Genomic DNA, 25,080 nt, shown 5'->3' with positions numbered 1-25,080 from the left:
CTCAGTCTTGTAGCTGGTCTCATGCAGTCAAGGTCCACGGCATCAGTGAGCTTTGGCTACAGCCAAAATGGACATCAAATCTATGAAAGACTCTTGTGTCTGTCAGTTTAGCTCTGAGTCACACATTCTGGGCTCAGGGATGTGCTAGTTATAGCTACACTAGATATGTGGCCCTGTGTATGGCCTAAACCCATTTTCTAGCTGTTCATCACCCATCTCTTGGGTCCCTAGGGATATAGTGGGACCCAGGTCCATGAGTGATGGAGTCACATTTGGTGAGAGTGGGGGGGAGGGCTGAGCTGCTGATGTGATTCCAGAGAAAAGGCAAGGTCCGAGGTAGTTCTAGCCTTGAAGGAGATGGCTTTCAGTTTCAAAATGTAGGTGTTGGAATGGCTAGCCCTGGGGCAGGAAATGGTGGTCTCACCACATCCCCTGGCCAGGTAGCTGGCTTAGCCACTGCTCTGTAGTTGAAACACTTGATAGAGCCAAAGAAGAGCAAGTCTGGGAGTGAGAGACATACCAAGAGTTTTGGTGGATTTGGGCCAGGCATGGTCCCACTCACGAGAGCCGTGAGAGGCTTCTGGAGGGATGTGGAATCCAGGGAAGCAAGCTTAGGGTTGCCCCTTTGAGATACATACATGCCGCATTGCAGAGCTAGCCTCTCCCTGACAGGGCGTATCAGGAAGTGGGTCAGACCAAAGTGAAGGCAGCTGGGCACCATCAAGAACTTGGGCGAGGCTCCATTCAGATTCACTTCCTGGGGCAACACTAATGGTGTCCTATACCCCAGAGAGCTGAAAACAACAGGGGCTATCCCTCACGGTTCTGGCAGCCACAGGTCCAAAGCCAAGGTGGAAGCCCGGCTGCATTTCTTCACAAGGCTGGGAGAGGGAGCCTTCCTTGTTTGCTGCAGTTACGGGTGTTGGGAGGCCTCACGTCAGTCTCTTGTGTTTACATGGTCTCCTGGGTCATCCTTTTTTAAAAAGGTCTCACTGTGTAACCCTGGCTGGATTCAAACTTTCTATGTACACCAGGCTGGCCTCAAAGTCATAAAGACCCACCTGCCTCTGCCTCCCAAGTGCTAGGATTAGAGGCATGAGCCACCACATCCAGCTCTTCATCTTAAGGGAGGTTTGCCATTGGCCACTCCAGGATGGGAACCTTAAATGACATGTAAAACCCTCTTCCAACCTAGGTTATGTTTACAGGTTACAGGGATATGGATGTATCCTTGGGAGGGCTGTCATTTAGACTGTTGTACCACATGACCCAGAGAAATACCTTGTCCCCTAGGCCACCTACTCGATTACTCAGGACAGATTTCCCAGGAATCCCGGAAGCCCTTCCTCATTGTACAGTGGGCAGAATGGGGCTTGGAAAGGGGAGAGAGCTCCAGGTCATGAAGGGTTGGGTGGGTAGGGCTTAGGCTGGCAGGGGAGTGGTCATAAGCCCTATAGGAGGGACTGATATGAAGCATCTTATTTTGAGAGATCAAGGTTGCCCACTGGAGGTGTTCCCGGCCTTGCCTGGGCTCAGCATGCATCCCAGGCCTAGAAGATTCTCCTCCTTGGCCTTGGTACACTCAATGACTGAGCTGTGCCGACAGGTGGTCAGCAGAAACCAGACTGGACACAAGGGTCCTGGGTGCTAGGAGTGGGTTTTAATCCGATACCACTGATCCCTGGCTGTGTGTCAAATTTGTGCCATCCTGTCTGAATCTTAGGAGAGTACTGATGTCGAAGGGTCAGCCTCCTATGGGGCTTGAGGTACCAGGTCAGGGCCAGCACTTGTGGACCCTTTAGATCATTCCTCTGTGTCTTTGTTAAGGTTTTTATTGCTGTGAAAAGATATCATGGCCACATCAACTCTTAAAAAGAAAACACTTAATTGGGGTAGCTTGCTTACGGTTTCAGAGGTTCAGTCCATTATCGTCATGACAGGGAGCATGGCGGCATGTCCTGAGCTATGTGACCTCAGCAGGCCCCTTGGATCTAGGCCTCAGTTTCTCCAAGTGCCTTCTCATCTCCCCAGATAGTAAACAACAGTCATGTTCTCAAAAACATAGCTCAGGACTTCTAGGGGCTGGGATTAGGGGAGGGTTCAAAAGTGGTCTGCCTCTTGTGGAGACTCCTTGTTTGGGCTCTGACTCCCCTATAGACTTACAGGGTGGGGTTTGGGGTTGGAGACCCGGCTGGGGGTCAGGATGAGTGTGAACTACCACCCGCTTTCACCTCTACTGCATTTAGAAGTGTGGGGACAAGAACGGGGCATGGGCTTGCTATACGCCTCTCTACTTTAGCTTATATCCATCCTCCCCTCTATCTGGTAAGGGGGAGCATATCTTTAGAGAGCTGGCTGGTTCCTGCTTTGTCTCTTGTTGGGATTCAAGAATCTCTGCCCTCCTCTCCCTCGGCCCTGGCTACCTTGTTGTTGCGGAGTCTCTGAGCTGCCCCATGAAGTTCATCCTGAGGCCTTCCTACTGTGACCCCCTCAGTCTGCCTCTGTCCTAGCAAACTTCTTCCTCCTTCAGACCTAGGGCCGTCCTCCAGGAAACTTCCCTGGGCCTGGCATGTGCTCTGGAGCCCACTGCTCCTGGACACCTTTGTGCCTTCTGGGAACTGCCTCACTGGTTTGTGCTCACTGCTGGATGCTCCAGGGGCTCCTCACCTGCTCCTTTAGCTCAGCCTTGCTGGAGAAGGGAAGGGCAGTGAGAGGAGGCCTGTATTCCCAGATCCCATTCACTCTCTGCCTCAGCTTTCTGCAGCAGGCAGGGACTGCCTTTGAACACCTCAGAGGACAGAACTTGGTGTAGGCTTAGGGAGGCTGGGTAGCTGTGTCTACCCTAAGGATGCCCAACCAGCCAAGCTGAAGCTTTTTGCTCTCCTGGAGACAGCCAGTGCTCTTTAGCCAACTGACTCCTTGGGGGCCTGGAGATCTTGGCAGCAGAGCTGGGGTTGCAGACACAGGGAAGACAGGAGCTCCTTCACCAGCGAGCTGCCCTTTCCGAGTGGTTGACATGCAGGCCTTTGCCTGTGAATGGTTAGCTGCTTGCATAACCAATCATGGGGCTGGTGTTCAGGGTCATTTCAACACAGGCAGAGATGAAAGCTGGATAGGAGGGTGCTCCCATGAAACCTCTTGGGCACAGTAAAGACTCTAGCACTCCTGGGAACCTTGTGGTATGTGGACTCAGTCCTGCCATGAGGTTGGCCCTCAGTACCAGAAAGCCCCTTTTCCATCCACCTCTTCCTATCCTGGGGTTGGGGCTCAATGAGGAGAAACAGAGGTACCCAGGGGCTTGGGTTGGAACTCCTGGTGGGGGTGGGGAGGGCTAGGGCAGGGAAAGCAGCTGGGCTTGTGGGAGCAGAGATGCCTGGGAGGGCCTTATTCTAAGCGAGACACTGGAATAATAGAAGTGTGCTTGTCCACTGGGGCTGTTAAGTGCTTTCCAGAAAGGTTAGTTGAGCTGAGGTGGAGAGGTGACTCAGGAATTGTCCTTGTCGGAAGGAGATTGACATCTGGTCCATACACTCTGTCCTAGTCCTTCAGTTCCTTCATGTTAAAGGGTGCAGAAACATCCATCTTGAAAGCCATAGGTACCAGGTACAAGGCACAGCTCTGAGTATGGACCTTGCAGGGAGAAGCCTGTTAGTGAGGGAGTGAGCTCCCAGGTGTCAGCTTTCTCGGGCCACACCCCCAGGCTGTGAGGGCCTTCACAGTCTGATAGCATGAGGTGGCCATGGGACTACCAGCAGGAAGCTCCCTTTGCAGGAGTAAGCTCTACAGTGGTGAGTGGGAACCAAACCCAGCAGGCTGATGGAGAAGTGCCCTGGGCCCCAGGCGGATTTTAGGACCTTGCTATGTGGAAGTCATGAAATGCCTTCTCCTTGGGACTGCCCAGTAACAGGAAGTCCCAGACAGGGAGGAAGCTCTTTTGGCCCCAGCTCCCCACCCCCATGCAGCAGACTGAGCTGCTCTGCAGCTGGGCAGTGCTGAAGCAGTCCGGAGCCTTGGGGTTCACATGCTTGTAAGATGCAGGTTGGAGTCCCTCCCCAAAGCCCCTGGGCTGAATAGCCTTTCTGGACTCAAGGACTCCTGTCCCCAGCAGGTCACAGGAAGGAGTAGAGCCATGTGTTGGGTCAACGCCATGAGGTGAGTTGAACAGCTGGGTTTGGGGTCCTGGAGGTGGCACTGGCCTAGCTACTACAAGACTTGGGTGGGTGGGGGAGACCATGGCCCTTATCATGGTTGGGGTAGGGACTAATGGTACTTGGTTCTGTGAGAAGCAATAGTCTCTGAGGAGATTGGCCTCTGTCGACTTAGCCCTTAGATCTGAATGGTCCAAATGGAGCCCAGAGAGAACTGGCCATTAGAACTCTCTTCAGACTCTGTGTCACTCAACACAGAGTGACACAGCTGTGAGGAGGTGGAAGCCACCCTAGCAGAGTGGAAGTCTGGGCCTATGAGCCCTTCCCACTGTAAGCCCTGTCTGAGGTGGCCTTGGTGTTAGGTTCTGTGTCTACAGTGTGTGTGTGTGTGTGTGTGTGTGTGTGTGTGTGTGTACACACTTGAGAGGACAGAGGGAGCTGTATGAAGTCCTGGATGCCTGTATGGGAGTGCTGTGCTCAGGGACCTGACGTAAAGTGGATAATCCCAAGGCCTCAGAAGACGGATGACAGCTGTTCTTCTGACATTGACAGCGCCGCAGCCCCTGTGGCGGCCCCCTGAGTTATCTGGTCCAGCTGGTCACTAGGCCTTTCGAGAACTTTGGTTTTGATTCTCTTAGAGAGAAAGATTCCAGGAAGAGGAAGGAAGAGAGAGAAAGGGAAACTGAAAGGGGAGAACTTATGAGATGGTGTGAGCTGGTGTGAGCCGGTGTGAGCTGGTGTGAGCCGGTGTGAGCCGGGGCAGCCAAAGGGGTGTGTGTCAAGCTGTGGCGGTGGGCTGGGCAGGGACGAGTGTAGGGAGTGCTCCTGACTTACCAGACAAAGACAGTATGTGCGGCTTTGGATGGGTTCTTGGCTTCTTCAACCCTCGATAGCTTCATTGGCGATATGGGGATGACTCTGGTTGGAATATCAGGGTGTTGGGGTGATGATGTGGGGTGGTCCCCGGGGAGCCTGGCCCATGGGGAGTACCCAGTGCAAGTCCTGAGCGCCTCTTTTTGTTTGTTTGTTTGTTTGTTTGCTTGCTTATTTTTTTGAGACAGGGTTTTTCTTTTGGAGCCTGTCCTGGATCTCGTTCTGTAGACCATGCTGGCCTCAAACTCATGGAGATCCACCTGGCTCTGCCTCCCGAATGCTGGGATTAAAGGTGCGTGCACCACTGCCGCCCAGATAAAAATGATGTGTTTTTTAAAAATCATAAACTCATGTGTTCATACTCACACATACTTACCCATGTGCTTACTCACATGTGTATGCTAATAGACACATTTGTACTATACACATATGCAAATCACCTATTTATTCACACTCATATATATGTAAGCAGCACACACAAAGACACATTCACAGTCTAAGACCCTTCATGCATGGTCCCTCGAGGCTAACCCAGCCCTCTACTGGACAGCGCATCAGCCTTCACAGGGCACATATGAACTCAGTGCTTTATTTTACACTTTGCAGACTAGGACACTGAGGCTCAGAAGGGCTCCGGACAACCAAAACTACACAGAGAAACTCTGTCTTGAAAAACAAATCATTTTTAATTATGTGTACCTGTGTGTCCGTGTGGTGATATGTGCACATGAGTGGAGCTGCCCACAGTCTAGAGAAGGACACCAGACCCCCTGGATCTTGACTTACAGGCAATTGTGAGCATCCTGATGTGGGTGCTGGGAACCAAATCAGGTCCTCTGCAGGGACAGCACCCACTTTTAATTGCTGAAGCACCTCTACAGCCTCAAGAGGATGTGCTTGAGCACATGCATAAGCGTGTGCATGTGTGACTGTGTCTGGATGTGTGGTCAGTCCCTATGAGAACAAAGGTGTCTTAGTTATTTTGAATTGCTGCGACAAATACCATGGTCAAGGCAGCTTATGAAAGAAAGCATTGTAGTTGGGAGCTCACAGTTCCAGAGGGTTAGAGTCCAGGACCATCACAGCAGGAGCATGGCGGCAGCAGGCAGGCAGGCATGGCCCCAGAGCAGTAGCTGAGAGCTCACATTGGATCTACAAGCACAAGGCAGAGAGAGCTAATTGGGAATGGCGTGTTTGAGACCTCAAAGTCCACACCCAGTAGCCAGGCAGTGGTGGCGCACGTCTTTAATACCAGCACTTGGGAGGCGGATCTCTGTGAGTGTGAGGCCAGACTGATCTACAGAGCAAGATCCAGGACAAGCACCAAAAACTATACAGAGAAAGCCTGTCTTGAAAAAAACAAAACAAAACAAAACAAAAAACCAAAACAATAAAACAAAAAAGTCCACACCCAGTGACACACCTCCTAATTCTTCCCAAACAGTTTCACCAACTGGGGACCAAGTATTCAAATATGTGAGCCTTTGGGGGCCATTTTCATTCAAACTTCCACAATGACTATGCGTGCATGTGTATGTGTGATATGAGGGGTATTTATGAGATCATGTGTTCCTGTGTATACCTGAGTAAGAACATATGTGCGAGCAAGTGCCCCAGTGGTACCTGGTCTCCTTTCCCTTGGGTTGGGAGCCCCCCAGTCCTGCCTTGCCCTGCAGCTTCTCAAAGAGCAGGCGGGTTTGGTCACAGTTAACAGTAAGTCCTTAATGTTGTGGTCACCAGAGGAACTGGTTCCTTCACACAGACATATCTGCAGGTGTCAGGAGCTGTCAGAGCCCAGACCTTCACAGGCCACATCCTGAATTCATGTCTAAGCTCATACATGCATGTGTGTATGCACACGTACCAACGTGCACACATGTACATCGTGTGAGTACAATGCCTGTGATGTTAAGCAGGTGTGCACTGCCACAGCTTATGTGTGGATCCTTGTAGGTGATGACCCTTCACCTCTGCAGGTTCACAGAGCCCCAGGGCAGGTACAGCCACAGAATGTATATCTAGTGGAACTTGTTCAGGCTGCCTTTGTGGCACTGAGTGGTTTTTTTGTTTTGTTTGTTTTTTTGTTTTGGTTTTTTGAGACAGGGTTTCTCTGTGTAACAGCTCTGGCTGTCCTGGAACTTGCTGTATGAATCAGGCTGGTCCTGAACTCATAGAGATCCACCTGCCTCTGCCTCTCGAGTGTTGGGATCACAAAAGGCGTGTGATGCCATTGCCTGGCATAAGTGGTTTTTATTTGTTTGCTCTGTCCATGTCCTCCCGCAGCCTCTTGTAGCACAAATTCTAATTGGTCTTAATAATAAAAACCCAGAGCCAGATATCAGGATGAAAGCTGAAAGAGCAGAGAAGCAGAGCAGCCAGCCGCTAGAAAGACTTCTTACCGCTACGAATTCTCCAACTGAAAGGGGGCTGAGCTCCTGTCTCCTCCCGCCTTACATTCCTCTCTCTGCCCAGCCATATCACTTCTTGTCTTCACTTCCCTAGTGCTGGAATCAAAGATGTATGCTATCACTGCCTGGCTCTGTTTCACTTTTAGACTGGACCAATCTTGTATAGCCCAGGGTGGCCTTGAACTCACAGAGGTCTGTCTGCCTCTGCCTGGCCTCTGTGGTTGTCTAGTGGCTAGCTCTGCCCTCTGAACTTCAGGCAAGCTTTATTTGTTAAAGCATAAACAAAATATCACCACAGTCTCTGGCAGCAGAGGCGCCTGAATCAAGATCAGCTGTGAGAGAAGGTGAGAAGATGTGTGCAGGAGCAGAGCGGCTTGACCTGGAGAATGTGGGACAGGTGTCCAGTCTTCCTGGTGTGCACACAAGCCCATTTACAGGCTCAAATGCATGCCTACGTGTGTACACGCAATAATCACACACCTTCTACAAGGTCTCAGGCACTCTAGCCACAACCCCAGACACTGATCCACACATATCCAAAGTCCTGGTGCAGGCGGAGGCCTGCGGCTACAAGCTAAAGGGCCCGTGAAGTACAGTGAGCCTTGCAAGTGAGTCCTGACCCTTCTGCCTCAGCCTCCCACTCAGGGAGGGGATTTGCTGCTAGGCTACCAGAGGAGTCTGAGGAGTGGACTGTTCCATGGCTCCTCTGACTATGGGGACTCATCAGAAGATAAGGGCTGAGTGAGGTTTACACTTACGTCTCCGTTCTCTTTCTCAAAGCTCCCATCCACAGTGACGCAGCCTACTGAGGCCGTTGTTCCTACAGAGAAGAGGACCGCGCTCTCCGGTCCCACGAACTGTTAGTTCACCGGCATGAATTGAATTGACCTATCAGGTCCCTGGGGCCAAGGTGGTGCTATGGGTACTGAGGTGGCTAGCCAGGAAGTCAGTTAGTGGCCAACCAAGAGCCTTCATCCCGCCCACAGACGCTTCTTGGTTTGCCTTCAGCTTTCCCAGGCACAGGTGGAGTACAGTGTGCAAGCTGGGCTATCATCTTCCAAGAACTCTGTCACAGCATGATACCCTCAAGTGCCACATCCTCTTTCTGCACGCAGCCTGGTCTGGCATTGGGCGGCTGAGCAGGAGTCACCCCGGCTTACTCACTTGGTGTCAGGCAGGGCTTGTCCTCTGGAGAGGGGTTGTGATGTCGGTTCTGTCTCTGAAGTGAGGACGTTCCTAGGAGAGGTGAAGGCGGAATGTAACTTGGCTTTTCCACAAGCTTAGTCAGTGGGCACCTACGAGCTTTCAGTCTACCCACAGTAGGGTGGTAGCCAGGCCTCCTCCTGCTGGCCACTGAGATGAAAGAAGATGGAGCTGAAACTGCCCTATTCCTGTGCCCGACCCCACCCAAGCATGGAGCCAGGAGGAGGTAGGCTGTAGCTCACAGCATCTCCAGAGGGATCGGGGTGGGGAGTGGGTCTGGTCCAGCTTCCTTCAGCAACCCTCAGTCTAACTACTCACCACAGTCTCTTACTTGGGGCACCCTGGGTGTCCACTCGGGACCTGAACGCTAAGTATGGGGGGTAATGACAATCTACTATGTCAGTGTCAGGCGGAGGGAAGGCTGGGGACATGGGGCCTTTGCCAGTCATGGGTAACTGCTTGGAAGAGGGAACACTGAAACTCGTTTATTCTTGGACTTGTTTGTTCTTGTTTGTTGAGAGTACATGTAACAAAATGCAGTGGATTTTATATATTCATCTCACATCCTTCCACCTTGCAAAACTCACTTATTAGTCCTGATAATTTCTCAGTTCCTTGGAATTTATGCTACATAAAGTCATCTAATCATTACTTCGTTTTTCTTCTTTTTTTCGTATCTGGACACTAGATTAATTTGTATTTTATTTTATGTGTGTGGGTATTTTGCCTTTATGTATCATCTGGGCACTGCATGTGTGTGTGTGTGTGTGTGTGTGTGTGTGTGTGTGTGTGTGTGCAATGTTTGTGGAGGCCAGAAGAAGGTGTCCGATTTCCTGTAACTGGAGCTATAGACAGCAGTGAGCTGCCAGGTGGGTGCTGAGAATTCAACCCGGGGCCCCTGGAAAAGCAGCCAGGCTCTTAAGCACTGAGCCATCTCTCCAGCCCATTAATTTCTTCTTATTATATAGTTACCTTGACCACTTTTTTTTTTTTTTTTTTTTTTTTTTTTTTTTTGGTTTTTCGAGACAGGGTTTCTCTGTGTAGCTTTGCGCCTTTCCTGGGACTCACTTGGTAGCCCAGGCTGGCCTCGAACTCACAGAGATCCGCCTGGCTCTGCCTCCCGAGTGCTGGGATTAAAGGCGTGCGCCACCAACGCCCGGCACCTTGACCACTTTTTTTAAAAAAAGATTTATTATGTATACAATGTTCTATCTGCATGCCAGAAGAGGGCGCCAGATCTCATTATAAATGGTCGTAAACCGCCATGTGGTTGCTGGGAATTGAACTCACAACCTCTGGAAGAGCAGCCAGTGCTCTTAACCTCTGACCTTAACCTCTTAACCTTTTGACCACACTTTTGGTACAATGTTGAAAAGCAATGGGACCAGACATCCTTGCCTTGTTCCTGTTCTTAGAGGGAAAATGTTGGTTCAGCCTTTCACTTCCGACAGTATTAGCTCTGGGTTTTTCTTAGATGCCCTTTGTCAGGATTAGAAAGTTCCCTTCTGGCACGCCTTTAATCCCAGCATTCAGGAGGCAGAGGCAGGCAGATCTCTGTGAGGCCAGCCTGGTCTACAGAAAGAGTTCCAGGACAGCCAGGGCTACACAGAGAAACCCTGTCTCAACAACAAAACAACAAAACGAAATTCCCTTCTGTTCCTAGTATATTGAATATTATTCTTATGAAGATTTAGATTTCATCAAATGCTTTTTCTGTATCTATTGAGACGATCATGTGGTTTTGTTCTTTATCAGTATGGTGTGTTATTTAATTGCCTTCAACTATTAAAGCAACCCTGAATTGCTGAGCTAAATCAATCCCTCTTGTTCATGCTGTAGAATCTTTTTACATGGTGTTGGATTCAGTTTGCTAGCATCTTTGTTGAGAGTGTTTAGGCCTATATCCAGAAGGGGATTTGGGGCTGGGGATGTCACTCAGTTGGTAGACTGTCTACCTAGTATGATGAAGCCCTGGGCTCAATCCTCAGCATCGCACAAACCAGGATGGTAATCCTAGCATGGGGTGGAGTCAGGGAGATCAGAGAGTTTGCATATGGTTAGTGTTCTTGGAATCTAATACTGAAAGGCTGAGTTAGTTCAGTTGCAACAGCAGGTGGTTAACACAGCTTGGACTAAGGTGAATTCTTCCGGGCTTGGGTTACTAGAGTCTGTGCAGAGACAGACACAGAAGGTGGAGGGCAGAGCAAAGCCACAGAAAGGTTGAGGGCAGGGGTAGGACTGCGTTAGGAAGGGCGTAAGTGTTGCCGGGTGTGATAGTGTACAGCAGTAATACCAGTACTTGGGAGGCCGAGGCAGGAGGATCCCAAGGTAGAGAGGATAGCCTGGGCTACAGAGTGAGACCCTCTCTCAACCCCACATCCCCCAAACAGGCAGAATTGTGTCCATGACGTTTAGAATAAAGAAGTGATGAGAATGGCAGGTTGTGGAAGGTAATGAGGGGAAACTGGTGGAGACAGAGAGAGGCTTGCGAAGGGGAGAGATGCGGCCTGCTGAGAGGCAGTGGAGGAGGGGAGCCGCAGGGTGGCTGAGGAGGCAGTTTAGTGTTCTGGGTAAGATGACAGATGCATCCAGTGCACCCGGCAGCCAGACGCTTTGAGTGAGAAAACTGCAGGGACTTCAAGGCTGCACGCCGTGGGAAGTGGTCTGGAGAGCTTGCCTGACACAGAGGCTTGGAAACGAGGGAGAAGTGCCTAGTGTGGGCAGCTGGGTGGGCATGGAGCCTGAGGAGTAAGTATATCAGGGCTGCCACTGAAGGGCAAGTGTGGCCCATCCTGGGGCAGCCTGTATTGTGGTGGGAGATGGAGGAGGAAGGATACCTAGGCGGTTAACAAGGGCTTTACCAGCCTTGGGCAGCCAGGGACACTCTTCTGGGACTGGTACCTAGAGTAACCCAAGTAGTTGAGAGCTGTCAAGGGCTGGACCCTTCACTCCTTGGGGGAGTTCTGTCTGGAGGGAGATCCAAGGGGTGATATTGGCAAGGTGACATGATTGGGGTTCTAGCAGAGGAAGTAGGGTACCATTTTACAGAAACTCATATCCAAGGGGTGAGCTGGATGGAGATCCACAGGTGGGAACTTCGGGATCCTCTGTGTTGGGGATGTGAGCCGGACTTCCTCATTTGCATCGGTGGCTTCCTTGTTCGTCTAGATGGCTCTTGATTCTGGACTGTATAGGCACAAGTTTCCAGTACTTGTAGCCCACCACCCTCAGGGCAGTGGGTGGAGAAACTGACGTGTGGAGGGGCGGGTCCGCTTCCTCACCTGGCCCCTAGCCCTTACCCCGCCGCCCACGAGGGGAGGAGCCAGCGGCCGCCCTGGCCTTGGGGCTCTACAAGCATGGCGGGCCCGGGGTCGCGGCCACGGAGCTGGGGCTGGCGGGAGACTGGCTCTGGGGACGAGGCTGCGGCCGGTGTGCCCGGCCAGGGACTATGTCGCTGCGCACAAGGGAGGCGGGCGCTGGCCGCCCCCCGGAAGCCGGCTGCACCCGCCGCGTGGACATCGTGAGTACTGATCCCGGAGCTGGGGATCTGGGACCCCAGCCTTGGGTTTGAGCACCCGCACTCAGCTCACACCCCCAGTCCACAGACCTGAGATCCCAGCCTCTGCACCAGGACCCGGGACCGCAAGTCCCTGGGGCCTCAGGAACTACTTCAGCTTCCACCCAGAACAAAGGCGAGCGTGGGCTCGCCACAGCTGGCTGATCGGGGGCTCCAAGCCTGACGCCGGGTCTGTCCATCTGCCAGCACCTCCGCTGGATGGGCGGAGGTGGGGGGCACCCTCCTCTGGCCTCACTGCTGGGCTGGGACCCGCGGTCCCCTCATGGCGCTGAGCGGGGGGGTGTGGTCGCGCCATTGTTCCAAACCTCCGCCTCTGTTTCAGGACCAATGGCCCTGATCTTGCCTCTGCTCCTGCTGGGGCCGACGCGTTTGGGTGTTTATGGATCTGGGGTGTGTGTTGGGGGGGTAGTCAGCTGACCCTTTCAGAGGCCAAGCTGAGGCAGCCGGTGAACTTAATTCCCTAACACACATTTGATGGAGTGAGCCTGACAGTTGACAGGCGCTTGATTGATTTCCATCCTTTTCTCTTTGAGTTTTCTAACGCTCTGGATCTCCCTGCCTCAGCCTTCTGAATGCTGAGCTTACAGGCTTGAGCCATCCAGGGCCTGCAGTGTTTTCTGTGTATATATTTGGGGGTTGGTGCTATAGTAATAGGAGTCCCAGCAGCCTGCCCTTTAGGATCTGTCCCTAGCCACCCCACCTTCTTCAGAGCAAGCCACTGACCTGGCCCCATTGCGTCTCCTAGGAGTCCCAACATGGACCTGATGGGGTGAGAGGTGGTACTGGCGACACAGCGCCAGTTTAGGGGGCAGGTGTGACTGGTACCTGGGGTTCCTCACAGAAAGGAGCCTCCAGGCGCTGATACCCTGGGCTGATGACTTGGATACTAGCAAACCTGCCAAATGGTCCTCATGGCACTGATGACAAGGAGTCTGCTCTGCCCTCCCATTTTATAGCTCCAACAACTGAGGCTGGAGATCCTCCAGAAAGCCAAACTAGGGACCTTGGGTAGCCATGGCATAAAGCCTGACGGACCCAAGTTAGGGTTTCCTGAGATCAGTCATTACTACCCCAGCCTTAATGGGGCCATGAGCTCAGTGAACTCATGATGCTAAAAGGATAGTGCTCAGCATCCTGGAGTTAAGTATGTGGCCAACAGGATTGGGGACTGGCTGTGTAGCACTGTCACCCCCAGAGTCTCACTCGGAAGCCTGGGGACTTAAGAGTTTCCTCCTCCACTGATCTGACCCCTCCACACTGCCTTCTAGATCTCAGAAATGTCCTCCCAGGATCCCCCGCCAAGCTGTTCCCTGCTGCCTACCCCAACTGAGTCCTTTCTCTTTTGCTTCAATTGCAGCTTCATGGAGGCTGAGGAAATGCATTGGCCTGTCCCCATGAAAGCCATTGGTGCCCAGAATCTGCTGACCATGCCTGGTGGTGTGACCAAGGCTGGCTACCTGCATAAGAAGGGTGGCACCCAGCTGCAGCTGCTCAAATGTGAGTCTCTGAATCACGGGACTCTCCAAGGGAGGACATAATCCCGCTTCTCCTGCTTTAATGGGTCTTCTGGGATTTCTTTTCCTTTTCTGGCAGCTGGCACACCTAGTGAAGCTGATGTCAGTTTCCTTAGCCTGGACCTTGTCGGGAGATCCCACATAGTATAGCTAGGCAAAGAGATAGGATGAGCATTTGGTATACAGTTCTGACCATGAGAGCTTCAGTCTGCAGACAAGGCCTGGAGGACCTCAGGGGGGGACCTGATAGATCTGGTCCCTCAATGCTGGTCTTGCCTTGTGTGTGTTGTGGGTGAACTGATTGGTCATGTGGCACAGAATGAACCCGTGTGCTAGATCAGGAGCCAGCTGAACGAGTGTCAGGATGCTGAAAGCAAAGAGTACTACAGCCTTGCCAACTCTGATCAGCCGTGGACACTCCGTGGTTTTGCCCCTGCAGTGCCCTGTGCTGGGGACTCCCTGCTCCTCTGTTGCCTAGCTGAGATGCTCTAGGCTGGAATGTTGGACTCTGTGGACATCAGTTATACTGTGTATGGACAGCCTCCAAGGAAGAGCCATAACTAACCTTCCCCCAGGCCTTGGTGGGTGCTGTTCTGGACAGGAATAGTAGAGCCAGAGCCCAGCTCCATACCCGGCTCTCATCAGCCAGCTCTGGGTGCCTTAGCCTTGCTCTCTTTGCCTCCCCCAACAGTCCCATTGCTCTAAGCAAGGCTGCTGTGGCCTCCTCAGGCCTCTGGTCCAGGCTCCACCCTTTCTTACTGTCCCTTGAGACCTCAATCAACCCCTTTTCTTTGTGTGGCCAGGCCTTCCCCAGAGTGGTGTCCCAAGACTGGCCAGTGGGCCAGTGAACTTGTCTGTATTTGACCCCACAGAAAACCCTAGGGAGGGGCAGCACACCCGCCCAGCTCCTGCTCTACCCCTCTGCAGTCTCAGAGGTCTGGTCGAAAGTTGTCTAGGGCCTCTGGGGAGAACCCCAGAGTGGAGCTGACTGGTGGCTCTGTGGCTCACCCCTGCTGCTGCCTTGTCCCCAGGGCCTCTACGCTTCGTGATCATCCACAAGCGCTGCATCTACTACTTCAAGAGTAGCACATCTGCCTCTCCGCAGGGTGCCTTCTCCCTGAGTGGCTACAACCGGTGAGTGTCCATCCCATCTGCTGACCAACCCCCTTGCCGATTGTTTTCCCTCTCATCCTACCCCACAGGGCCCATCCCTGGCTTTCCCGAGATGGCTTTCATCTGCTTGTGGGATGTCACCTCATATTCTGGCCTTTGCTGAGGCCAGGGGATGGGATAATGTGTGTAGGGTGAAGCTTTTATTAAGGCTTCTAGACTATTGGGCAGGTATACCCTGAGCTAATGCCCACATGTTGACCCGTTGGTCATCCTGAGTTTATCCTGTGGCCTTGGGGGCTGTAGGGAGCCAGGTTCTATGCCCTGTAGCATTAGTCTGAGCCTTTCACCACCCCATAAAGGGCCCAGTCCCTTCTGCTTATTCTAAAGTTGCTCTGGGCTCCTGCTTCCCCCTGACTATAGCCTTGCCGAAGCAGCCAGGCCAGGTCCCTAGTCCAGTCCTAGGCACTAGCTAATCAAAGCTCTCTCCCTAGTCACTTTGCCCAGACCGGTGGCCCTCCTGCTGTGCCAGCCAAGCCATGAACTCAGCCCATTGACAGATGTGACTGGGCCCCAAGGATTGTCCAATCCATTTGGTAGGCTGAGCCTGAGAGGCCCTGGCCAGGACCTGTGATAGGCCAGGCAGGTACCCTGGCCAAGTGCTCAGCCAGCAGGACTCCCCCATGTAGACAGATGTCTGAGAAAGCCCCGCATCTGGGAGCAGGCCACAGAGCAGAAAGCTGCATGGGACAGAGCTGGGGAGTAGTATCTGTATGAAATGACACTGATGAGCAATGACAGTGATGGGACCATGTCTCCGAGCTCTGCACACTGCTCTCTGGGAAGTCCTCACAGACCCAACACCTTGTGCTTGCTTGTACTCTGCTGTTTTGAAGCGTCTAGATTTTGGGTTTTTGAGACAAGATTTCTTTGGAAATTAGCTTTGGAGCCTGTCCTGGATCTCTCTCTGTAGACCAGACTGGCCTTGAACTCACAGAGATCTGCCTGCCTCTGCCTCCCGAGTGCTGGAATTAAAGGCGTGTGCCGCCGCCGCCGCCGCCGCCGCCGCCGCCGCCGCCGCCGCCGCCACCACCACCACCACCACCACCCGGCTACATCTAGATATTTTACTGAGAGCATGAGCAGGCAGGGACTGTCTAGATTTGCCCATATTCTCCAGGGCATGATGCTGAGTGCTGAAATCAATTCAGGGGTGGGGTTGATGAGCCCGTTTCTTGAGAGTGGACAATCTGGTGACTTTTGGCATTGTGCCCTCAGAGTGATGCGGGCAGCGGAGGAGACGACATCCAACAACGTCTTCCCATTCAAGATCATTCACATCAGCAAGAAGCATCGCACGTGGTTCTTCTCAGCCTCCTCTGAGGATGAGCGCAAGGTGACCGAGTGTAGCAGGGCCTCAGGAGCCTGGCAGGACCTGCCTGAAGTGGCACACTGGTCACCAGGATCTGGCCTCCCATCACCTCTAGGCTAGGACCCGGAGGAGAAAGGCTTGGTTGGTGTATGGGTAGCCAGGTGGCTTAGGCCCACAGCCTGGTGCCTGTACACACCATGAGAATGTGCCAGCAGGGTAGAGCCCCAGAAGGGCTGAGAGGCAACTTGCAGCCCCAGGAGGGTGATTTCATCTCTGAGCCACACAGTCTAGGCTGGACCTAGCTAGGCTCCTCTCCCTGGACCTTGGTGGTTATTGCACAGGGGCTAGAAGGTGGTGGGAGGAGGGTGCAGTGGGACCCCATTCTGGGCAGCATCATTCTTACTGTGGCTGCTCCTGACCCACAGAGCTGGATGGCCTTGCTACGCAAGGAAATCGGCCACTTCCATGAGAAGAAGGAGCTACCTCTAGAAACCAGGTACACCAAGGGATGTGATGGGTGGGCGATAGGATCTAGGGCTTCTTGGCTCCTAGGACTCCCTTCCAGTCCCTGGGGGCTTGGCCTATAATCACTTCCATGAAGGCTTTTGTGGAGGTGCCAGGCAAGCTTCATGTGTGTGGAAGTACATGCTGCTGACATAGTGTGTGCATGGTGCGCATGCGCCGTCTCTGTTCTTGTCAGTCTCTAGCTGTCTTTCCCACTCTGTTGTACTTATTTGTAACTCCTATTTGGGGCTTATACGTGCTCCCCACCACCACTACTATGGAGGCCCAGCATTTCCAGCTCAGAGATTTGGATTCCCAACTCCCTGTGTCCACTCTGTCCCTTGGGAGCTCAGTCAGTCCTGGTCTCTGCCTCCTCACCTGTGAGATGGCCCGGCAAACAACGGGGACTCTCGAGGGGACATACACCGGCCCTATCATAGTCAGTGAAACTGTGATCCAGAGAGGGTTGGGCACCCCCAAGGCTGCCCTGAGGTTCTGGACTGAATCCAGAGCTCCTGGCCATCGGTCTAACCTGGCATCTTGTAACATCTCAGCCCAGGGTTGACTGAGCCTCCCTGGACAGGAGGTGGACATGTGGACCCAGCTCTGAGGCATCTGGCCAGTCAGGGTTGCAAAAACCACGGTGAGGCAGGAAGGTGGCACCCACAGGTGGTCCCAACCCTCCAGTCCCTATGTCTGTCCTTGAACCACATGTATATACCAAATGCCTTTCCATATGACATTTGTGTTCTTTTGTCTATATGAGGTGTGTGAGGGGTTGTCCTTGTATCTGTATGTGTTCACATCTGTACGTGCCCATGGGTCCCCAAGTGGATGTCAACATCTGTGGTGTCTGTTGGGGGTGTGTGTGTGCACAGGTCACTCACTACATGTGAGTGCAAGGAGACCACTAGTCTAGTGCTCATTACCTGTTCCCTGCTCTGGGTTTCAGTGACTCTAGCTCAGACACGGACAGCTTCTACGGTGCGGTTGAGCGACCTATAGATATCAGCCTCTCTCCATACCCCACAGACAATGAAGGTAAGGCCATCTCTGCACCATGTAGCCACTTGACTGCTGACAGTGAACCCACTCGGGCTGCCTGGGAGGAAAGACATGCATGGTTTAGTGTTGCTCCCTGCCCTGTCCCCTGGCAGAGTGAGGTGGCTTCTCTGCCTCTGACCTCCAGCAGTGTGAGTTCAGGTTTTCAAATGCTACCTCCTCCTCGTCCTCAACCCCGTGCCTCCTGAGTGCCCTGCTCTCATGAATGGAGCACTGTGGGCCATGCCATCTTGTTCTGCATGCAACGGACCTGGGCTATGTTGTGTCTCATCTTCCATTCACTACGTGTAGACTATGAACATGAAGATGAGGATGACTCGTACTTGGAACCTGACTCCCCAGGGCCCATGAAGCTTGAGGGTAGGTAGGGTAGCTGGGTCTGGGGGTCTCTGGTGGGTCGAGACTGGGGACTGGAACTAAGAACGGAGCCTCTCTTACACTGGTGGATCTTTCTGTTTGGTTGGTGTTTGAGACAGGGTCTCTCTGTAGCCCTGGCTGTCCTGAATCTCTCCTGACCAGACTGACTTCACACTCAGAGATCTGCCTGTCTCTGCCTCCTGAGAACGGAATTAAAGTCTTATACATCATGCCTAGAAGGCTGTGGGTCTTGCTTTGGGTGGTCTCTGTTTCCTTTCTGTGACCCAGGTATTCAGAGTTCAGGGACAATTGGCTTTGCTTGTCCACACCTGCCACTGCCCTGATTAACTGTGTGGATGGGGAGTCAGGTGAAGCTGTGGGTGATCCTGGAGGCTGAGATTGAAAATAAAGGGACATGGAGAAGGGGGTTGGTCTAAGGCAGGCCCATTGCCATGGCAACAAGTTCTCTGTGGACCATAGCTATAGAGCAGGCTGACTGCTGTGGCCTCAGTGTCCACCGCACCACCTGAAGCAGTCCTGGGGCAGATGAGTGTACGGACAGTCATGTGTGAGTGATAGGGAAGTCCAGGCCTGGGTAGGAAGGGCATGTCTCTGTCCTGCCCTCCGACCCTTACGTCTTTATTCCTTGTACTTTCCACGCTTCCTCCTCTCAGAACACTCCAGCTTTGTCTTGTCCATCATTATGTCTTGGGAGTGATTGTCCACCTTCTGTTCCCGTCCTCTGGTGCCTTGACCTTTGCTTCCCCATGCTCTCCTTTCGCCTTCCTCCTCCTGGTTGTAGGCACTGGACCTTACTCCCTTCTCTGGGGTCCACTCTAGTGATACTCCTTCAGGTACCCGACCATGCCTTTTATTTCCTATTCCCACAACTTCTTACCTCAGGCCTCAACTTGACCACCAAAGAGTGGGAGAGTGAAGAGTCTCGGCCTTGAGTGTAGATAGACACACGCAGAGTCCCTGCAGCCTCCACTGAACACTCCGACACTCACTCTCCCTCCTCTCTAGACCTCCCTGCTCATCACTGGCCTCGTGCCCCCACGTGCCTGGCGCTCTGGCCCTTCTTGCTCTTCTGTCTCCTGTGTTTACCTCTTGAGGGACACCCCTCCACCCCTCCACCCCTCCTTGTGACTGAGGGGTATCTGGTCCTCAGGCCTCACTCCTATCATTCCCACTCATCCTGGGTCTGCTCTTCTGATGGCCCATATGACATCTGGGCTAGATGTCACACAGTGCCTTTAGCTTGTTATAAACACAGGCTTTCAACTTCATGCCAGTGGTTCTGACCCTTCCTGCTCACCTCTTCGTCCAGAATTCACCCTTCCCCTTGCTCAGGTGAAGGCCTGAGAATCCCCATTCAGCTCACTTTACCCTGTGGGAGCCTTGATAGCTCTGCATGTGACATTGAGGCTGTAGGAACTCTGTCTGGATTGCCTTCAGGGGCATGGGTGGAAAGGGCCAGGTAGCACTGGTGGTCTGGACCCAGGGTGGAGGGCTAGATATTGGCCATTAGGTGGGGCAGGGGTGGGACCATGAAGGATGCATATGGAATCAGCTGCTGCTGGCCGCCTGAAGGTAGGGCCATGAGGGGTGCATTCCTGGTTGGCTCCTGCTGCCTGTTGCTAGTACAGGGTTGTGGTGGTCCAGCCTCTATGTGATGCCAACTTGCTTTTTTTTGTGTGTGTGTGTGTATATGTTCTGCAGATTCCCTGACACATCCACCAGCCTACCCACCACCCCCTGTGCCCGTACCTCGGAAGCCAGCCTTCTCTGACTTGCCCCGTGCCCACTCCTTCACCTCCAAAAGCCCAAGCCCCTTACTTCCACCCCCACCCCCTAAGCGAAGCCTTCCGGATGCTGGCCCTGCCCTTGAGGATGCTAAGAAGGACCCATTGGGCTTGAGGCGAATAGAGCCTGGCCTCAGGGTGCCTGCTACCCCTCGGAGGATGAGTGACCCTCCATTGGGCAATGCACCCACCGTGCCCAGCCTCCGGAAACCTTGCTTCCGAGACAGCGTGAACCCCAGCCCGGAACCCTGGACCCCTGGCCATGGGACTAGCTCTGTCTCCAGCTCTGCCGCCATGGCTGTTGCCACCTCAAGGAACTGTGACAAACTCAAGTCCTTCCACCTGTCTTCCCGAGGGCCGCCCACGTCTGAGCCCCCGCCCGTGCCTGCCAATAAGCCCAAGTTCCTGAAGATAACTGAAGAGGCCTCCCCGAGGGAGGCAGCCAAGCCTGGACTCTTTGTGCCCCCCGTGGCCCCCAGGCCTCCTGTGCCGAAGATGCCCATCCCTGAGGCTACAGTTCGGCCTGCCGTGCTGCCTAGACCAGAAAAGACACCTCTCCCCAACCTCCAGTGAGTCTGGCTGGGTAGTGCCTCTGCCTGCCAGCCAGTAGGTCCCCTCAACCCAGTCTATTCTCTATCCAGTACCCCTTACATTCTGAGGGGAAGCATCAGGAACAGGAGGGAAGGTTCTCCTCACCACCCCAGTCTCCCCTACTCCTGGCTGATCCAGGGGTACAGGTGAAGTCCACCCTTGCCCATCGTGATGTGGGTTTATGTCTCAGGCCATGTATGACTTCCGTTAATTCTCCCCAAAGGCCTGAAGATTAGGCTCAAGAGGACCACCTGCTGCCTGTGCAGTGGACCGGACTGTTACCATAGGTGTCTCTTGGGGTCACATTGCACTGTTCTGCCTCTTTCCATCTCTTTACCCCCTCATGGCTTTGAGAGAACTGTGACTTTGCCGGAGTCCCAAAGACAATCAATAGTAGATCCTGGGCCCTGGCAGTGCCCAGGACACTTGTCCACTGTGTGAGAACACCTGAGCTCAGGTGCTCACCTGTATTAATGGCGGTTAATTTCCTAGTTGGGCGTTTTCAGACCTGTGATAACTCCTGCCTCCTTTGGACAGTGAGCACGCGTCTCAGAGCTCCGCTGTCCTGAGCAGTTACAGCCACAGGGCCAGAGAAGGCTGGCACCAAGATGTTGATGCTAAGTGGGAACATGTGTGGAGGGGAGGAAGGAGTGCCCTATCTGTGTCTGAGGGTGATCATATTCTTGTCTTCCTCCTTATTGCTCCAGGCGATCCCCCCCTGATGGACAGAGTTTCAGGAGCTTCTCCTTTGAAAAGGCCCGACAGCCCTCACGGGCTGACCCTGGCGAGGAGGACTCAGATGAGGACTATGAGAAGGCAAGACGGAGTGGAGGGTCCAGGTCCCACGCAGTCAGCACGTGGGCAGACATGGGAGAGCTGTAGGCCAGGGGCCCTCGCTGGCTATCCTGAACAAGGGGCTCCATAACTCGAGATTTGAGGGAGGTGATGCCATGCAGAGTACTGTATCCTGATGCAGGAGGCAGCCATTTGGGGGAGCAGTGATATTTGGAGGGTTCACCCACGCTTTGACAGTGACCCCTGTTGACCTCTTTCAGGTGCCGCTGCCTAATTCCGTGTTTGTCAACACCACAGAATCCTGCGAGGTAGAAAGGTTAGTGCGCACACAGTGCTTCTTGTCCTTGCTGTGACAGTGTGAGGTCCCTTGTCCCCCTTGCTCACTTTGGTGTTGGGCAAGCCCAAGCTCAAGCACGTGGCCCGAGCCACGTGATAGCAGAGGGTCTGAATGGGTTGCTGTTGTTGTTATTTTCATAAGCCCCTCTGCTTAAATCCTCTATTACAACCTGAAACCAAGAGTGGACCCAAAGCCGCGTAGTAGAGGGGGGCACTAGAAGGTACTTATGAAAGCTGGCTGTCTAGGAGGTCCACCCACCAACATGGCTGTTTTACTTTAGGTTGTTCAAAGCTACGAATCCCCGTGGAGAGCCTCAGGATGGGCTGTATTGCATCCGGAACTCCTCCACCAAGTCAGGGAAGGTAGGCTGCTCTGCCAGGACAACTCTGCCGCCAGAGCCCGCTCTCTTCTTAGTTGGCACCTCAACCGAATTCTTTCTTTGGGATCCTTGCCCAGCAGCACCCTCTCTCTGTTCCCAAAATGATTTCTACAAATTGGGGGTGACGATGGCTGCCTTCCACTGTAGCCGTAGAGTGTGGGTTAGGACGGGGTTTGTGCAGAGGCCATGTAGGGTAGGAGAACTAGCAAGAGGTTGAGTGTCCAAGTGTTAACGTGATACCTCACCCACCTCACTCATGTAAGAGATGGTTCCAGCTACTTAGGTCTCACCAGGGGCTCTGTAAGGGCAGAGGGACCCCCGGGGGGAGGGGCTGTCTGTGCAGGTGACGGCCGCTGGTCTCTGACTCACATGACCCCCAAGGGCTACAGCCTCTGTCCCTTGAGCTGTTGCTGTCCTCTTAGGCGTTGGCCAGTCCTTGCAGCCTCCGCTAAGCCTTCTGCTCCATATCTCCTTCCCTGTAGGTCTTGGTCGTGTGGGATGAATCCTCGAACAAAGTGAGGAACTATCGCATCTTTGAGAAGGTGAGGGACTGGCCCGCCCCCCCCCCGCCCCCCCCCCCGCTCCCCCCCCCGCTCTGAGGGTGGGGTGGGGACACTGGCCTCCAGGCTTAGCAAAAGCCAAGCGAGTCCCCCTTACAGGACGCGGCAGAGGGAGCTGGACTGGTACCTGCATGGCATCAGCCCTGCCCTGTCCTTTGCCCTCTGTCTCTTCTGCATGGCCTCAGCCTCCCTCCCCCCCCACCTTACTTTATCCTTAGCATACTCTAGAAGTGTTGGGCAGCTCTCCTTGGCCCTTGGTTTTAGTCACAGACCGTGCCCTGAGAGCAGGTTTCACATTGGACCCTGGGGGTTAATGCAAGAAAACTGACTGGAGAGCTTGGGAACACAGTCGTGTTGTGGGCAGACAGGGAGGGGAGGGATGTGGACAGCTGGGAGCAAGCCTGACTATCAGGGCCATTGTTACTGCTGACCTTCCCCTTCGAGAACATGGGGGGAGGGAGGGGGAGGTAGGTTTGAGGCAATGGGCTTGTCAGGCCCTGCTAAACCTGATATCTTCTGCCCTTCTGCAGGACTCTAAGTTCTACCTGGAAGGTGAGGTTCTGTTTACAAGTGTGGGCAGCATGGTGGAGCACTACCACACTCATGTGCTGCCCAGCCACCAAAGCCTGTTGCTGCGGCACCCATACGGCTACACTGGGCCCAGGTGACATCCGTTCTACACAGCTCTTGGGTGGAAGCAGCCATGGGGCCACAGCCCTGCCACGCAGATGGAGACCGGCTTGCATGGGAAGATGAGCAGGAATGGGCTTGACACCAGACCTCATCAACAAGACTCCCGGCCTCAGTGGACAGGCTGGGTCCCAGGCTCCTGGAGGACTGGCTGGCTGATGTGGCCCATCCAGCCCCTCCATGTCACACCTCTCAAGAATCCAGGGCCGACGACTAAGCGCTGCCTGGGCTTCGACAACACAAAATCCGGTCCCCATAGCATACCCACCCTGTAGTGGGGGCTGGGACCAGGCAAGGCTGGGGTAGTTGTATGGGACCGAAGGCTGGTCCTAGGACCCATAGGAATGCTAAGACACAGGTTCAAGGAGGGACCATCGCCTCTTAATAAATCAGAGATGACTTGTCTCAATGGCCAGGGTTTGATTGGCACTGAGGGAAGAGCAGGCTCTTCTGAGCATCACCGATGTCCAGGTAAAGAGCTACTGACAGCGGCCCTGATGGGTGTCTTCAGTCTTCTAGGGCGCAGGCTGCTAAGTGAACTGACTGGGGGACATAGCTAAATAATAGATGAGGATCCCTCTGGAACAGTGTTGGCTGCGAACTTCAAAGCCCCAGCCAGGTAGCAGTTACTGAGTGCCTCCTGGTGACTGGCCTGGTGCTGGAGCTGGTTGTAGGCTGTGAGCAGCCCCTAGTCCGGCTTGGCAGAGCTTAGTCTAGAGCAGGTCAGTGGGTAGGAGGTGCTGGTGATGGCGCAGTGTTCTGGGAAGCTGTGCATGAAGGAGCCAGGAGCTTGGAATCCAGTGGGAGGGTCTGGGAAGACTTCATACAGGAAGTGCTGGCTAGAGTGAAGGGGGGAGAGTGGGGTCTGGATGGGACAAGGATGGGTGGGGATAGTCACATCCAGGTGCCCAAGCAGTCGGGGTGGTCCCAATTGGTCCCCTCATGAAATTCTGCCAGGCTACACCCTTTGTACAGCCATTTAGATTGGACTTTTTTGTGAAAATAAATGCATCTGGAGGTCAGGGCTGGCAAAGACCTTGGCATCATCTGGCCTTCATTGTACTTTATGTTGGAGAAGAAGAGTTTAATCTTTATTTTATTTTTTTATGTGTATGAGTGTTTTGCCTACATGTATGTGTATATTGTGTGTGTGCCTGGTTCCCCTGGGGGGATCAGAAGAGGATGTCAGATCTAGAACTAGAGTTATGAATGGTTGTGAGCTGCTACAAGGATACTGGGAATTGAACCTGGGTCCTCTGGAAGAGCAGCCAGAGCTATTTACTGCTGAGCCATCTCACTAGCCCTAGTGGAGAAGATTTTTGCATAGGACCCAGATCAAGGACTGTACTTGTGCCCAGTAGCCAGGGACTGCTGTCTAATGAGAAAGACTTTTGTTTGGAACCCCAAACTCCTGTTGTAGTTTGGAGGTGTGTAGTTGACTAAGTGAGTCAAATTCGTGGAAGTAGGAGGCTTTGGCCCCAGAGCATCTTGGGGTGCAGTGAATGGCAGACACTGGATTCCAGTGGCCATCTGCTTCCAGGAACCGGAGTCCATCCATCTTGACAGATGTTTCCTTTCAGCCTGCCAGAGGAGAAGGATCAGGATGCCATGGTCAAGTTTAGGGCACATGGAACAATCGTAGAGGACCAGGCATTTTCTCCCTGCCTTTTGTCCTAAACTCAGTCAGGGGCTGGAGCCATGTATACTACAACCACAGCATCCATTTCTGTAAAATGTAAAACAGAACTGGAGAATAGGTTTGGATCCTGTGTCTAGGAATCTGCTGGGTGTGCAC

The 25,080-nt window shown here is 53.4% G+C and overlaps 1 protein-coding gene across 11 annotated transcripts in view; it reads left to right on the top strand.

Annotated features, from left to right (window-relative positions):
- Sh3bp2 (SH3 domain binding protein 2) overlaps window positions 1-24,320 on the top strand; it is a 37,797-nt gene extending 13,477 nt beyond the window's left edge. For 7 of the 11 annotated variants that reach the window (XM_006985558.3, XM_042285820.2, XM_016004002.3 and 4 more), the window contains 12 exons: window positions 13,567-13,706; window positions 14,755-14,857; window positions 16,112-16,229; window positions 16,631-16,701; window positions 17,662-17,750; window positions 18,063-18,131; window positions 19,851-20,502; window positions 21,232-21,340; window positions 21,580-21,635; window positions 21,937-22,018; window positions 22,518-22,577; window positions 23,126-24,320. In XM_006985558.3, the coding sequence (XP_006985620.1) occupies window positions 13,571-13,706; window positions 14,755-14,857; window positions 16,112-16,229; window positions 16,631-16,701; window positions 17,662-17,750; window positions 18,063-18,131; window positions 19,851-20,502; window positions 21,232-21,340; window positions 21,580-21,635; window positions 21,937-22,018; window positions 22,518-22,577; window positions 23,126-23,263 (1,683 nt within the window). In that variant the 5' untranslated portion in view covers window positions 13,567-13,570 and the 3' untranslated portion in view covers window positions 23,264-24,320. Of the gene's footprint in view, window positions 1-3,906; window positions 4,153-8,209; window positions 8,859-11,914; window positions 12,153-13,566; window positions 13,707-14,754; window positions 14,858-16,111; window positions 16,230-16,630; window positions 16,702-17,661; window positions 17,751-18,062; window positions 18,132-19,850; window positions 20,503-21,231; window positions 21,341-21,579; window positions 21,636-21,936; window positions 22,019-22,517; window positions 22,578-23,125 lie in introns of those variants that run through there. The other 4 variants (XM_006985556.4, XM_076545729.1, XM_006985555.4 and 1 more) reach the window with 4 other exon arrangements.
- The last annotated feature ends 760 nt before the right edge of the window (window positions 24,321-25,080 follow it).

The sequence above is a fragment of the Peromyscus maniculatus genome, chromosome 10, assembly GCF_049852395.1.
Source record: "Peromyscus maniculatus bairdii isolate BWxNUB_F1_BW_parent chromosome 10, HU_Pman_BW_mat_3.1, whole genome shotgun sequence".
Classification (NCBI taxonomy): Eukaryota; Metazoa; Chordata; class Mammalia; order Rodentia; family Cricetidae; genus Peromyscus; species Peromyscus maniculatus.
Note: the sequence above shows the minus strand (reverse complement) of the source record. Positions and strands in the feature narration are given on the sequence as shown.